General features: G+C 42.6%; 1 protein-coding gene across 1 annotated transcript; it reads left to right on the forward strand.

The window, feature by feature from the left end:
- The first annotated feature begins 431 nt into the window (after positions 1-431).
- Positions 432-9,457, forward strand: LOC119658323 (sulfotransferase 1C4). The gene is made up of 5 exons (XM_038065661.1): positions 432-646; positions 7,589-7,823; positions 8,556-8,754; positions 8,814-8,940; positions 9,011-9,457. The coding sequence occupies exons 1-5, from the start codon at positions 550-552 to the stop codon at positions 9,391-9,393; spliced, it is 1,041 nt and encodes a 346-aa protein (XP_037921589.1). The 5' UTR covers positions 432-549; the 3' UTR covers positions 9,394-9,457.
- Positions 9,458-17,014: the final 7,557 nt, after the last annotated feature.

Below are 17,014 nucleotides of genomic sequence, written 5' to 3' on the forward strand. Positions count from 1 at the left end.
GTACTTACCGCGATGGAAACCAGTAACAACGCTCTGCGCCGATTTTGGCAATTTTCTTTAATTTAGCAAATCAATACGCTTATATGAGCGGATTAATCGAGGCATACTATCTGCTTCTTCACGTGATCACTTAGACATCACATGCTAACTAGCACCTGAAGACGCACTCCGGAGCCAAGACCCTCATCTGCAGACCTGCCTGGCTCATTGTGGCCAATCCATTGATTGAGCTGTTTGGGTTATCAAACCCACCCGTGGCTTTGTTGACGGTCGGTCGGTCTGTTGGACGCCAAATGCGCACCTAAGCCAAACTTTCACTTACATGGATTTTAACTTTCGTCTTACATGAGACAATCAATCATAACGACGTTCATATGAGCGCTATGCACGCTAAACTCCCGCCTGAAAATCTCAGGTAAGAGGTCGTACTCACCTGAGCCAGCGATTCAAGACGGTTAGTCAATTCGCACCTGGTGGAACGGAAAGTCGGTTAGATAGTTAGTTTTCTCGGTTATTAGTGCTCGGATAAGGTCTCATTTGCTACCTAAAATGGCCTTCAATAATAACAAAGGTGAACTTCCGTTTCCGTATGAAATCAATGATCTCGACCCGGAAATCAACGCTGAACTTCTGGAATATTTTCACGGTACGGTATAAAGTGTGTTTTATTAGAAGAAAAGGGAAATACTCAAGACGAATCCAATTTGTTATGAAATATTTCGAATATTTTTGGAAGAAAGCTTTCGACTTTCCAAATGAGAGAAGTGACGAAATATTAACGCGTGTCGCGTGACGAAATATTAACGCGTGTCCAGACTCTTTGATTTTAGTGAATAGTTGTTTCCGATTGGTTTCTAACCGAGTATCTGTGCCAAATGTGATGCAACCATATTACACAAATGCGGAGTCAGCATTGCAGAAAGCTGCAGAATATCAGAACAACAAGGCCCATCATGTATGGACTGAAGTAGGAAAATTGTAGTGGAAAGCGAAAATACTATGTATAACGTCCACATGCCTCACGAATGATATTTGTTTTTCTGTGCTTGTTTCCTTTTCAACTTCCCAAGGATGAATTCAGTATTATGGAAGCGATCTTTCATGTTGTTACTTCAACGGTCTTTCATCCCCTGTGAGAAATTAAGTGAGCTAAAAAGGATTATCATGAGTTGTAGTTATGACCATTCAAAATTGACTTCCAGCGAATCGAGTAGGCGCTTTTCAGCGTATATCAAATAAAATTTTAAAGACTGCCAACCAATCTTTCAACTTTACGTCTTTGAAGACCTAATATATATAGTATTGAAATGGAGCAAACCATATTGTTTTTTTTTGTTTCCTTTTGTCTTTTAATGGATTACAAGTTTCTCTCACTACCAAGTGAATATCGAAGCACCCCATGGAACGAAATTACTTGCCAGTTTGCGCTTTACTTGAAAGTGTATAATTGGAGCTAGATTTACTACTAACGAAACTCCAAATGTTGCATTATCAAACGAAACATTGTTCGATAAATACGGAGTACGATCTAATTGATTAGTGTATCCCCCTTAATAACCATGCTTCTGCCATAATAACTCATCTTCATCAAAGGCGTAATAACCTCAATGAGAAACTTCCCTAACTGACATCCTGGTTTACACGATCGCTCCATCAGCGGTAGAGATTGCCACGTCTTCAATTTCTACCATAGATATTGCCCCTATAGACTTTCTGGGCTCGATCATTCTCATAGTTATCGATAAAACTAGGTGAGGATTGCACTGGCCCACCATAGATTAAATGGTGACGATTTCGGGTGAAAATGAAGAAGTGTTACCACTTACTCGATTTCCGACCATTGCAAACGTCTAAGAATCATAGAATCAAGTTAAAAATACGATGCATAACGCGACCTATGCAATCCTCGGATTTACCAAGCCTTAGGGATTCATCAATAGAGATACTTGGACGATGACCAAATGAAGGCCCGTGAGAAGAAATGCCTCTTTCCTAAGTTTTTCGGAAAAAAAAACTCTGCCCCATTGGAAAATTTACAAGAATACCAACTCGGAATTGCGTGAGAGATCTGTATCGGCTTGTCAAAAACTGACGCCAATGTATACAGGATATTGAATACTGCTGTTATATTCATGACAAAGACGAGAATTTGCTTAACGATCGATGAGCCAGGGAGGACGGATGATGGTAATATTTAGAGCAGCTTTCAACGGAGGCTTTTTTCAATCTTCCGCTCCCACAAGCGCTACCGACATTTGGACATTTGGACTTGGCACTTCCACCTGTCAGCAGCACTGAAGTTGAGAAAGCAATCAAACAAACTAAATCGGCGACAGCAATAGGACCTAACTACATCGTAGCTGAGCTCTGGAAAGGGAACAGCTGGAACCCAACAATGTGGTTCAGTGAGCTCTTCGATCCTGTTATTGAGGAGGGTAGAACACCATTCAACTTGATTTGAAAGCGAGGCTGATCCAACATGGAAAAAGAAATGTGCTCCAGCAGAATGTTCAAACTATCGCGCGATCCAATTGCTGACATTGGTCTTCTCCGCAGGAACACCTAGTGTTGGAGAAACTTGTGAGCGAGGTTAAATTGTTTTACGGTGATCCGAAAAGTAAAATTCGAAATGTGACAGGTATATCAAAATCATTTCGTGTCTCTATTCGTGCTCATCAAAGAAGGGCCCTTTCAAAGACCCTCTTTATTCTTCCCATGGGCACCGCCACACCAGATATGCAACACGCTACAGACTGCTCTATGCAGATGATATTTTCTTGGGGTCTCATAACAAAGCTGATCTCGAGCAACTCGAACAACTTGTTCAAGTAGAATGATCACGTCAGGCAACATAGTATGAAACTGAATTTGAATAAAACAGCATTTTTGACGATCGACCTCAGAACTGAACGATCTAAATATCGGTGAGCTACGTTATGAAATGGCTTAAAGCATCAATGCTACTTAGATAAAATAGCTTTCCAAATCTGTCATTCTTTGTGGCCGACCCATCAACGAATGTTTCGATTCCAAAATTTACTGTAATGTTGTCCGACCTATGTGGTTTTGAGTGCTGGTGGACTATACATCATAATGAATAGCGTCTCGAGAGGATAGAGACCATTGGACCAGTGGCCCTAATCACATCTGAAATGAGGACATAGGCGATCGACATGGAGTTGCATCGATCGTGGAAAAATTGCGAGAGAAAAAATTCTCGCCAAGATTGGTCTGAATATCGAGGCCTGTGGGTAACTACTAAAAGGCCAACCGAAATAATGATGGTTTGATAAGCTTGATGCTGATATGAGAATCTCTTTCCGACTTCATCCAGACCACGCATATGATGATGCTACTTCTGAGTGGGATAAAGGCTGTTAGTTGAAATAGGCTCTGTTGGCTGCCAACAACCATGCGCGGATTTTGTCGTCGTAGCTGTTGTCAATTGTGATGTTCGACCTTAAATGGGAGAAATTATCAACCGTCTCAAAGTTGTACTATCCTATCTTTATTGTTCTTAGTTGACCAACGCTATTCAATGTTGCTGTTTCTTTCGTTTTTGATGCTAACGCAACCACTATATACTTTATCTTCATTAACGTGTAGCTCAATATCTGACTCGGTCTAAACAAAGGCCGATTGCACATCTCGGGTTGTTCTTCCCATAATCTCAATATCGACCAGCATAGGCCAGTAGATAGGTGGACTTAAAAAGGATAATGCCTCTCGGATTTATATCAGCATCACGGATAACTTTTTTCCAGGACCAGATTGCAAAGGAAGCATAATATGGTATTTATTTCTCTTAAACTATTTTTTATGGTGAAAAGTCTCGGGAGTAATCTTGCTGCTTTTTTCTAGCCTCGCAGATTGATCAAGTTCAGCCCAGTTAGTCTTATCAATTTAGTCGGGAAATTGAATTCTCTCATGGCCGTGTCCGGTTACTATTACAGGCACCTTGAAATCGATGAAGTGATGGTGTATCTGATGCCCATACTTTAACAACTTTTCTATCGACTGCCACAAAAAGAAAATCTGATCTATTGCTTATTTGCCTAAAGTGAAGCCTATTTGGTATGGGCCAGTGGTGTTCTGGGCGTATCGTGCTATCCGGTCTATATCTCTCTTTTTAAGTTTAGAACAGATAATTCCACGTTGCCTATAATTAGGCATTGATTCACTATTCCAAATCTTCAGCATAAGCTGATAAACCGCCTGGTGTAGCTGGTCGTCTCTACATTTAATCAGGCTGGTTGTCTTAAGCCGATGAATTACACGGACCTCTTCTTCCACGTTTGGTTGTGACAGTATTTAGCTGTTGTCTTCAGTTGACACCTCCTTGAACTCATTGATATTCTGATTGAGCACCTCATCAAAATAGTCAACCCATCTCTCCAATATGCCAATACGACCAGACATCAGATTCTCTCTTTGTATCGAGGTGTATATCGCTTCATCCTACTTAATTGTTAGTAAAATCCCCCCTGGTGAAGTTACATCCTGTATTTCTCGAGATCGCAGTCCTGTTGACATGCAATACTCTTCCGTTCCGTTGCTAGCTTACCAACATCATCGAACCAATCGTTCGATTTTTTTGCTGCTATAATAGAACCAAAGATACAAAGATGCTGTTTAACTCCGCACCGTAGGGCGGAACAAAATTCGTTAAACTTATGAGAAAATGTTCCCTGTTGGAGGAAGAGGACGCAATATCTCCGATTAGCTGATTTAAAATAAACATTTTTGCTGCAGCCTTCTAACCATGGTTGGGATCATCTTTTTAGTCAAGATAACTACTTCATTATCCATATATTTAAATGTCATATCAATATACCATGTTTCTTTGCCCCTATTAAACAGTGCGTCTGGCAGAGAGTGTAGAACGACTCGTCTGGTACGTCAGGACTTAGGAAGGTATTGAAAGAAGCGTTCAAGAGACCCGGACCCTAATATAAACAACCCCCGACTTGAACGAGGAACCGTCCCTCAGATACCCGCATTACCCGCGAAAGATGGCTCCTCAGCTCGGCTGTTTCCGCCGTCTACCAATGCATAAAAGTACACCGAGAGATAGCATCTACTTCGAATGCGATATTTTGAATGTCATGCTAAAAATCAAAGTCTCCCTTCCTTCTAGCCAAACCCGACGAGGCCTTCCATAAAGGTCTTTCCCTTAGTCACTTTCATGAACAGAACTGGCGGTTATTGTGGACTAGTGGAGCCCAGATCCCCATCCCATCTACCGTTTATCGATCTAGAGAAGGCTTTCATCAGTTTCGATAGGGAATATATCTGGAGTGCCCTACGTTGAAAAACTAATAGATATTTTCAGAGTGACTCATCTAGATCCGATTCGTCACTTTTCTCGATCATAGACTTGGTCCAAGTGAATCGAGAGACCCTAACCGCATCTAATGTATCGAGCATTTACTGTTTCGATCGGCCTTGCTTAATGAGACATAGGGCTGAAGGGTGTTTTTAGAAAACCAGAAGATGGAACTGATCCAGCCCCTTGAAAAATTGACAACTGCGTTCCAGTCGGTGATATGTGCTATTCTATTGACAGTGGAAAGTCCTGATGAGAGGAGGGTGGAAAGGGGGTGATTCCCCCGGATCCGGAATAGAAATTTTAATGAAAGCCCGCATAATTCTCTCCCCAGACACGTATAATTTTCATCCCGAGCCTCGTTTTCCACATCATTCTCACCCCGGGCTCACATTTTTTCTTTACAACCCTGACAATGGAAGAATGTCTGTGGCAAAACTGATGGATGCAAACCATTCCGAGCCAGCGACATTATTAACACTTAAGGTTGCTATGGAACTATCAAGAGAAGCTGCTTGTTTGAACGTGATCAATTGGAAGAATCTCCCATATTTGAATGATGGAAGACTTCAATGTTATTGGTAACGATAGGAGGCTGAATAGTTGCCTCTACAATAGTCAGACGAGAGCTGGATTTTGGCATCGAAAGAAATAATTTAAACTTCTAAGGGTATGCAAAAATGTTTATGACGGAAGAAAACCCATAGTAGGGCACTACTCATTCAACTACCAACTGGAGCAAATCAAGGTGGCGACCTTCGCTTTCTGTAGGGTCCTCCACTTCATAAGGTGCGCCGTTTTGTTCCCACAAACTCCTAAGACCATGACTGCTATTATAAGAGCAAAGAGGCAGAGTTCAGTCGGCCCAGAACTCCAGAGTCAGCCGGTGCATTCACAAAGGAAAACAGCTCTCTCACTCTGCAACTAGAGATCTCTCCGAGGTCCTCAAAGAATGGTTTACCTAGTGTCCGCAGCCTAACTGTATTTAGAGAATTATTTAAAGAAAGTGCCGGAGGGCTCTACCCGCAGCTTCGGCAATGCGAATTGTAAGGTATGCAGTATCTGACGGCTTGGTCGCCTGTAGGTCAGTACCCCGTGCAGACCGTCGTAATGTTGTATGCATTTGCACGCTTCCGGCACAAAAGCTTTCACGATCGGGTTTTTCTATAGGGGCCAAATCCTTCTTGACTTAGCACAGGTGGTGAACCATCGCCATCTGAAGTCCGCGACGGTCAAGTAGATTACATCCTTGACAGTCGCCAACGGGACACTGACTGTACCATTAGCCCGCACACCCTCCCCCATGTTCCTATCACCGGGGACCAGTGTAGGATGACCTTGAGCATGTCGCCTAAACAGTTCAGTGCGTTTCTGCAATGCCCTAAAAGTCTGGAGAATGCCGCCGCTGAGTACAAGGCTTAATGGCTGTCGGTCAGAATGGGTATGTTACGCTTGGGGATCGGATCATGGCCCAGCTTTCGACAAGCTTCCAGTATCGCCAATACTTCCACTTGGCACACACTTGGAAACTTGGGATCCACTTCGTATACCTGCCTGATTAATTAAGACTAAGGATGAAGATACCTCGAAAGGATATTTTTCAAAAAACAATTTCACACTCTATGTTTTTGTAGTATTCCCCATAAACCGGCCTATCAATTACGAATGAACAGTCTGCAGTTAACCGGCGGTCGGAACATGTGTAGGATCCGCCTTGCCTGTCAGTTCGTGCTGCTCAGGCGACCAGTGATTAACCATTTTTTATAAATGCTCCAAGACAAAAATATCTCAAATTTTCATCTCAACGCCTTTCACCGCCAAAGTTGAACTGATGGTGCCGTCCGGCTTGTCGGCGACTGTATGGACTATGAACTGCTCATGCGTAATTGACAGACCTGCCGGTTTGTTTTCACAAAAACCTATGAAAGGTGCATGCATGAAACTATCTAATAAACCTACCCATAGACAATACAACAGCCTGATAGGACCTGAATACTTGGAGCAACGATTTCCATTTCCGTAACCTAATCTAATTGCAGACGCAAAGGCACGAACGAATATATCAAAAAACAGTAAAAGGTTCTGATCCTTTTTATTGAAACAAGCTACTAATCGAATCAGCGTTTTATAATGACGCAGAACATAATACGATAATTTTTATTCTCCACTTGTTCATTACTAAAATTACGGTAGGATGAAGAGTAAAATTCACACACTCTACTGATATCATAAGATAAACCTTTTTATCCTCATCCATTACAGGTGAACGAACTGGATTCGTGCAAGTTGGCCCACAAAAGTACTTTTTCCCAAGTAAATATAAGGAGGCGGCAGAATATTTCTACAATTTTCAAGCTCGTCCTGACGACATCTGGATTGCAACCTTTCCACGATCAGGAACAACGTGGACGCAAGAGCTGGTATGGTTACTGGCTAATGATTTGGACTATGAAACCGCCCAACGGGAACCATTAACCAAGCGATTTCCATTTTTCGAGTAAGTCCAACATAAATTACAAATATTAACACGATTTCAGTGTGTGGCCCCACATTTTGCATAAAAGATTTTGAAGTTTCGTTCAAATATTTGTAAACTATTAATAGAAATTGAGTTCTTAGAGACTTGGCAGTAAGCGCGCCAGGGCACGTACAAGCCATGCAAATTATTGTCCAACAAATGGACGGTTTTGGGTATGAACACCTTGTAGGTAACATGGCTTTCATAAGCATAACTACTTAACACTTAATAATATTTAAACAAAATAAAAGCGCGTGAGTTGGAATTATCTGAAAAGCTTGCACGCGTTTCGCTCATTTTTCATTCATAAATTCTACCTTTAGCTTATTTTAAAGTCATGGAAATTTGTTGGTTTCGGAAAAAATCAAAAGTTTAATTTTATTATTGATTTTAGATTTCGCCTAGTTTATATTATGTAAGATTATTAAAAAAATCAACATAGGTCGGTTTCGTCCAAAGCAGAAGCAACTCATCGTACGTTTGGAAGCAACGACAGCGCCAGTAGACGGTTCATGCTCAATTTAAGGAAATGGCAAAAATTGAATAGAATCTAATCCAGCCAAGGTGGTACCATATAAGGAAAAAATGCTTTAAAACTAATATAACTTTGTATCAAAAATCTCTTCGCTGTACCAAAATCAATATATCTTTTGTATTACTGGCAGTTACTTGAGTAAAAATTAAGAAACTAGTGCTCCTTTTTCATTCCAGGTTTCACATATTCATGCACGATGACGTGAAACAGGAGCTTCTAGACGACAATGCGGATGATCCGAACAAAATGAACTTTATAGAAATCATCTCACAGCCTGGCTATGAATTTTTCGCACAAATGCAACAGCGCCGATTTATAAAAACCCATTTCCCATTTTCCTTGCTGCCACCTAGTGTAACGGAGCAACAAGCTAAGGTTGAATCCTTCTTTTCATTTACATCCTTCACTGAAAGTTTATCTATAAATATTAATAGGTAATTTATGTAGCCCGCAATCCGAAAGATGTTGCTGTATCATTTTACCATTTAAACCGACTATATAAGACACAAGGGTATATAGGAGACTTCCCTAGATATTGGAGCTATTTTAAAAGAGGATTGAGTATGACGCTTTCTTTATTTACAAGAAGGAAATTACTCAGGATGCGATAAATTTGTTTTTCCCGTTGCAGATCCCTGGATGCCGTACTTCAGTCATCTTAAAGAAGGTTGGTCGCATCGTCATGACCCCAACGTGCTCTTCATGTTCTACGAAGATATGAATAAAAATTTCCCAGAAACGATATGCAAAGTAGCGAAATTCCTTGGGAAAACCTTGACCACCGAACAAATCGATAAACTCGCAACATACTTGAATATTGAGAATTTTAAAAATAATCCAGCTGTGAACGGAAAGGAGCTTAAGGAAGTGAAGGTGCTGAATAGTGGAGAGGCCGGGTTTGTTCGGAATGGAAAGATTGGTAGCTGGCAAAAGGAATTTACGCCGAAGTTAATAGCAGAGGCTGACCAGTGGATGGCTGATAATCTTCAAGATACTGACTTAAGATTTCCATAAATAAGTTTACTGTGTTATGTGTTCAATTTGTTTTTTGTTATGAATAGAATATTTATTGGTTTAAGCATGACCCTTATTAATATCCCCATCCTACTAGGAAGAAAGACAAAACAGGTAGACAAATACTATCATATAGCTGCTTTGATTGCAAGTTTGTGATAGCACATCTAACTGAAGAAACTGTCTCCCAGGCCCCTGCCCTGTAAATTTTTGTAAAAACGACTGGGTAATTTCCTCAAAAAAGAGGGAAACAGCCTCTCTCCAATGGGTGTGTTCCATCATGAAATGGATGCGGTCTCAGGACTCCCTCTTCTTCTTCTGTCTTTGTCCCGTTCAGAAGCGGGGTGGTCACATCGGTTCCGCCATTTTGCTCAATCAAAGGTCTGATCTACATGCAGTCGCTATTGTTTCGGCCAGCCTTTTGGTAGTGATAGCAGACCGCACGAGATCTCGGGCTGCATATCAATGAAGGCAAAACAAAATATATGATGGCAACGTCAGGACCGAAAACCAACCAACCAACAACATCAAATCGCACTGGTCAAACGGGAAGAATAAAGATAGGAGAATATAACTTTGAGAACGTTGATAATTTCTCCTACCTAGGGTCGAAAATCACAACCGATAACAACTACGATGATGAAATCTGCGCACGGTTGTTATCAGCCACCAGAGCCTATTTCAGCTTACAAAAACTGTTCCGCTCGAAACGTCTCACCATAGGGTCAAAGCTCTTACTGTACAAGACAATGATCTTGCCAGCTCTCATGTATTCCTCGGAGACTTGGGTTCTTAGCAAGAAGAATTGCGAACTCTTGGCCGCGTTTGAGAAAAGAATCCTCCAAAGAATTGTTGGTCCCCTACATGAGGATGGACGACTCCGTACATAACGACGAAATCTATGAGCGATACCATGACCGTCAGGTTATTGATAAAATCCGGCTCAATAGGTTACGGTGGGCGGGTCGCTTAATCCGTATGGATGAGGATGATCCAGCTCAAAAAGTTTATAAGGGCAACATCTATGGTAGGAAAAGAAGACGAGGCACACCCTGCCTGAGATGGAGCCATGGCGTAGGTAAGGACGCCAGACAGCTTTTAGGGAAATCGAATTGGTGGACCTCGGCACAAAACCGGGATGTCTGAAGTTCCTTATTAAGGCAGGCCTAGACCGGATACCGGTTGTTGCGTCGTTGATGATGATGATTTTGGTAGTTTTCAATGTTTTTCAATGTTCAGACCAAGTGAATTCTCGTTAGTACGAATTACGTCAATACACCATCGAAGGCGCCTCTCTAGTAATTTTTTCATGTTCGATACAACCCCATATCGAGTGTGGATATCCTGATTTCGTGCGACGCCACTGATCCAACACAAGATCTTCGTCTCCAATATTGTGAGACACCGCTCATTGTCTGTTATAATCGACCAACATTCAGAGTCATAGAAGGCGACAGGGCGGACGACACTGTAGTAAATTATGGATATGAAACGTTCGTTCATATGTCGATCTCAAAGAACACCAGCTGTAGAACGCCACTTCATCTAGTTAGCCCTAAAACGAAAAGCAATTTCATAACGCAGTTCACCATTGGATGATAGCATTGATCTGAGACTGCTCATTTTTGGGCAGGTCACTGCTACTGACAGTGATAGCGCCTTTTTTCATTGGTATTTTAAGGCGACCATTACATTTTTAATCGAATTGGTGGATCTCGGCGCAAAACCGGGAGGTCTGGAGTTCCTTATTAAGGCAGGCCTATGGCCGGATACCGGTCGTTGCGTCGTTGATGATGATGATGGCATTTTTAAAACAAGTTGCTCGAGATCAGCTTTGCTATGGGACACCAGGAAAACATCATCTGCATGAAGCAGTGTAAAGAGCGCTGGACGTTGGATGTCTGCTTTAATAGTGTCCACAGCAAGAGAGTGTTGGTGTGTGGGCGCTTCAAATTTCACTTTTCCGATCGTGTTAGAGCAATTTGCCCGAGTTCCTCGGGTACTAGGTATTGCCACAGAGCACACCAAATGAGTTCGTGCGGCACACGGTAAAACGTCTTCTCTTGATCCAGGAATGCAATTTAAAGAGGCCGATGCTGATGAACCAACTAGCGAATACGGTTGTCTAGAATTCGTTCAAAAATCTTCATGGTATGGGACAACAATCGGATTGGACGGTAATTTGAGCACTCTGCTGGACTATTTTTTTCCATATTGGAACGGTAGCGCTTTCTTGCCAGTCAGATGGTGTTCTAGCTTCATTAATAACCCGATTGGAGAACTTACTGAACCACAATGTTGGGTTCCAGCTCGTTGCTTTCTAGATCTCAGATACGATGTCGTCAGGTCCTGTCGCTTTCCTCCATTTCATACGTTTTATTGTTCCTCGACTTCAGTCACGCTGACAGGTGGGATTTCTGCACGTGCCGGCAGTACTTGTGGAAGTGGAGGAAAAACAAATTCTTCCGTTGAAATCTGCTCGAAATATGCTCGCCATCTATCCGCCACGTTGTTCGATATAGTGTGTACGTTGCTGTTGGCTTTTGACAAATCGATACATATCTCTCTCGCCATCCCGAATGTTCAGTTTCTTGTAATGGACCGCTGGGGTATCAGCGATCGCTTTTCCTACTTGATATTCTTATAAATTTGCCAGTTGGTGTTTTATCATCAAGAAAGTTGTGATCTTCTTCTTCACACCGTCATTAAAAAGCCAAATGCCTCAGTTAATGAACTGCCTACCTAGCTTGGTGACCGTGAGAGTTGAATGGACCGCTTTGTGGATCATGTTTTTAACTTAGTTCCACGATTCTTCCATACTAAAGGTTGGTAATTGCGTAAATGACATCATTCCTTCTTTTTCTTACGAAACTGCCACCATTTAATGCACGGCGGGCTAGTGCATTCCTCAAATTGTATTATTGGAGGCTTGATTCGCCTTGCGTTGTACTGTTCCAACTATAAAATGTAGGAAGATGAAACAATCATTTGATGAACCATTTTTTCACAAGTACATACAAAGTCGTGAGCGTTCATAATATCGATTATATGTTCGTCACCTCACTGCGCGCTCCAAACTCTTTTCCCAATGGCACCTGATTCCGCCTATTCGCCCACACGACCATTAAAATAGCCCGCAATAAATATATAATCATCATCGCGCACTTTACAGGTCTTCATATCGTGATGTGGCCAGGAGGCGGTTACCTTAGTGTTAAAAAACTCGTCCAATCCAAAGTGATTCAAATGCTACCTTCAATTACCATGCCCCGTAAGGAATTAGGTCAGGTGCAAACTTAATTCTCTATACCTTCACTCGTGGTCAAAGGATAGTATACGTCCCAGGGCGAAACGTGGGCTGGTACCCACGATAGAGCATAAAACCTGGGAAATGCCTGCTAAACCAACACCAACAGCCCTACTACCAAACCCTATCTCCCGCTGGGAGCTCTTTCCTAACAAAAAGCTGCAGACGGAGAAGGATGAAGGCGAATCTCCCGCGCCTAAAAACGGAACAAATTGTACCAATTGGTCCTCCAGGTTGGGGGTTGGAGAGGGCTGACAACCCTACACGGAAAACAACTTGTTACGAAGCCACGAAAGGAGCCTCCGACAGAATGGATCTTACAACGACGAACTCGGCAACGACAACGGATTAACGAATTCGCAATTTCTCATGAAACGTGCGCTCCCTGTACAGACCGAAGGCTGCTGAGCAGCTAGCCGATACCCTGTCCCAATATAAGGTTGATGTAACAGCGTTACAAGAGATGCGTAGACCAGAGACCGGTATCCATTACTGCTGTTATCGGCGTTGAAAACATAAGCGAAAGGCTATTCACTCTGCGCTTGCGAGGCAAATTTAGAAATATAAGCCTCATTAACGTTCACGCCCCAACAGAGGAGACTGCAGAGTCGGAGAAGGATACCTTCTACGAGGCAGTAGAACGAACCCTCGAAGCCTGTCCCAGATATGATATCAAAATCATACCAAGTAGGGAAGGGGCCCATATTCAGGCCATACTTTGGCTCCCATAGCTTACATCAAAAGACAAACAATAATGGACTGCAGATGATCCAATTAGCAGTGTCACATGAAATGGTTGTTGGAAGTACCTGGTTTGCGCGGAAAGCGGTCTACAAACATACATGGGCCTCTCCAGACGGGACCACTTTCAACCACATTGACCACGTGTTGATTGAACGCCGCCACCTCTCAGCCTTGATGAATGTCAGAACAAATAGGGTCTAATATAGACTCGGATCACTATCTCGTTGGCATGGTGCTTCGAGCTCGAATAACAACACCACCTACAATCCCCAATCAGGTGAGAGTTAACACTGAAGCCATCCACAACACAGCCCTCCGCGACACCTATAAGAGGGAAATGGATGCCGCAATAATCGCAGTCAACAGAGGACCTGGAGATGAAGCATCAACAAATGATCTTCATAACCACCTGAAGAACGTTATTATTAATGCGCCAGCCGCAAAAGGAGTCGGAACGGTTGGTTTGACGATACTATAAGCTAGCAACGGAACGGAAGAATGCCGCATATAGAGTAATGTTGTATTCTCAAAGAACGCGGGCACGCGCAGAGACTTATCACGAACTCCGTCGAGTGGTGAAGCGACTTCACAGACGGAAGAAGGAAACCTGGTCTGTGAACTCGAAAACTACAGGGAGCAACCGCACCAGGCATGCAAGTTTTACCAACAAGTCAGCAGGATGAAGCATTATACACCTCGATGCTCATCCTGCCAAGACAATGAGGGAAATCTGATTCCCGACAGAATGGGCGTATTGGCGCGATGGGTTGAGCACTTTGTTGAGCTACTGAACAACCAGAACATCGGTGAGTTGCAGGTCACGCCAACTGAAGACGACGGACAAATAATGCCACCACCAAGTATAGTAGAAACAGTCCGTGCAATTCATCGGCTAAAAAATCCTAAGTCGCCAGGAGCCGATGGAATTACAGCCGAATTGGTTAAATATGGAGGCGGCCAGTTACACCAAGTGGTTCATCAACTTGTGCTCAAGGTATGGGACAGCGAATCAATACCTGTCGATTGGAACCGAGGCATTATCTGTCTCATACATAAAAAGGGAGATATCACACAGTGCAGCAATTGTAGAGGTATCACGTTGCTGAGTACCATCTATAAGATATTCTCCTCTATCTTGCTAGGCCGGATAGCCCCATACGCCCAGAACATCATTGGCCCATACCAAAGAGGCTTCACTCCAGGCAAATCAGCAACAGATCAGATTTTCTCTCTGCGGCAAGCGATGGAAAAACTGTTGGAATATGGGCAACAGTTGCACCATCATCATTCATCGACTTTAAAGCAGCCTATGATAGCATAGCCAGGGTAAAACTGTACCCGGCCATGAGAGAATTCGGTATCCGGACGAAGTTAATAAGATTGACTAGGCTGACCCTGACCAATGTGCGAGGGCAGATAAAAGCAGCAGGCTCACCCTCAAGACCATTCGACATCCACAACGGTCTACAACAAGGGGATGCCCTATCATGCGTCCTCTTTAACCTGGCCCTCGAGAAAGTGATTCGTGATGCTGAGGTAAATGCAAGGGGTACGATCCTCTTTAAGTCCACCAAACTACTGGCCTATGCTGACGATATCAACATCACGGGAAGAACTACCCGAGACGTACAAACTGCCTTCATCCAGATCGAGCAAGTGGCGCGAGATCTTGGGCTGCACATCAATGAACCAACCAACCAACAACATCAAACTGCACTGGCCAACAGGAAGAATAAGGATAGGAGAATACAACTTTGAGACCGTTGATAATTTCTCCTATCTAGGGTCGAAAATCACAACCGATAACAGCTACGATAATGAAATCCGCGCACGGTTGTTATCAGCCAACAGAGCCTATTTCAGCTTACAGAAACTGTTCCGCTTGAAACGTCTCAGCATAGGGTGAAAGCTCTTACTGTACAAGACAATGATCTTGCCAGTCCTCATGTATTCCTCGGAGACTTGGGTTCTTCGCAAGAAGAATTGCGAACTCTTGGCCGCGTTCGAGAGAAGAATCCTCCGAAGAATTTTTGGCCCCCTACATGAGGATGGACGATTCCGTAACCGGAAAGTCTATAAAGGCAATATCTATAGTAGAAAAAGAAGACGAGGCAGACCCTGCCTAAGATGGAGCGATGGCGTAGGTCAGGATGCCAGAGAGCTTTTAGGGATATTGATTTGGTGGACCTCGGCGCAAAACCGGGATGTCTGGAGTTCCTTATTAAGGCAGGCCTAGGCCGGATACCGGTCGTTACGCCGTTCATGATGATGATGATGATAACTTCACTCGACCCATTTCTCAATACATGGGCGTGCCACTTGAAGCTCAGGTTAGCATCAATCATTACAGAGGCTTCAGCTCGTTGGTTGTTTATGGGTTTACTGTTGAATATACCGTTCATCGGGAGGCGTTAGTAGCCTTTTTTCGCCCTCTACTAGGTCTATTTATCAAACTTCCATCATTTTTTCGTTTATTTATAATCGTTATTACCGATGAAATTGATCTCCTGACGATTCTACCAACTTCGCGAAAAATTTTCCCTTCACAAACAAGTTCGACAATAATTTTTCGCTTTTTAACTGTTGTTTCTTTCCTCACAATTTATATAAAGAAAAATTTTCAGATAATTTCAATCGATATACACCGTCCGATTACTCAGAAAATCTAGTTAATAATTCATCTACGGGGGATGAAAGACGAATGATAGGGAACATCGTGAAAAAAAAAGTTCAAAACGCCATTAAAAATGACCAGGAAAATGAAAGTTTTGCCAATTCAAGACGTTGTTGGCCAAGAAACACCACAGAAAGCGAATACTCTCTAATTGTTCGACAATCATTGTACGACCCTTTCGCTACTTCCACTTAAATAAGGGCCGCAATGCAAGAATTTATTATTCAAAATTTTTCCTCCAGACAGCGACTTTCGAAGAACAAGCTCACAGGATGTCAAAGGCTGAAAAAACTAAAAGTTACAGATAGTAACCGGAAAAGACGGCTAACCTTCGTCAAGACCCATATTGACTCTACTCTTTCCTTTTGCGATTCGGCGATTTGCAGTGACAAACCAAAGTTTAGCTTATGCTGTCCTGATACCAAAACTTTTGTGCGACGTCCTCCCGATGGCGCTAATGATATGATATGGAGTTGTTTCAGTAAACATAGAGCCGGGCTTATTGTCAAGATCAAGGGGAAACTTAAAGCTCTAGCCTACCGGAATTTACTGTCAAAGCACCTTCTATCATTCTTGGAAACCTCCCGTTGTTAGTTTATTCAAAGGTAACTTTCCTGCAAGACAATGCGTCATATGATAAGCCGAGGTTTATACAACAAGGGTCTAGTTCTACCTTGTTAGGTAAAGCCACACATTACTTTAAGCGTCTTTATTCGGAATACTAGACAGAACTAGACATTGTACTTCAGTGAGTGGTGATGTTAAAATACCAGAACACTTTTCTTCTAATGAAAATTCTTCCTTTTCACTAACTTCAGACATGTTAGCCACTACATGACACTTTGGAGAGCTTAATTAAATTGCAGATTACTTTAAATCCACTGAAGGCAAAAATA

This window comes from Hermetia illucens, chromosome 5 (assembly GCF_905115235.1).
Source record: "Hermetia illucens chromosome 5, iHerIll2.2.curated.20191125, whole genome shotgun sequence".
Lineage (NCBI taxonomy): Eukaryota > Metazoa > Arthropoda > Insecta > Diptera > Stratiomyidae > Hermetia > Hermetia illucens.

Bases quoted from the DNA above. Each gene is read 5' to 3' on its own strand.
- LOC119658323 (XM_038065661.1), top strand. From the start codon at position 550: ATGGCCTTCAATAATAACAAAGGTGAACTTCCGTTTCCGTATGAAATC. The intron at 647-7,588 runs GTACGGTATAAA...CATCCATTACAG, and splicing joins ACTTCTGGAATATTTTCACG to GTGAACGAACTGGATTCGTG. The intron at 8,941-9,010 runs GTATGACGCTTT...TTCCCGTTGCAG, and splicing joins CTATTTTAAAAGAGGATTGA to ATCCCTGGATGCCGTACTTC.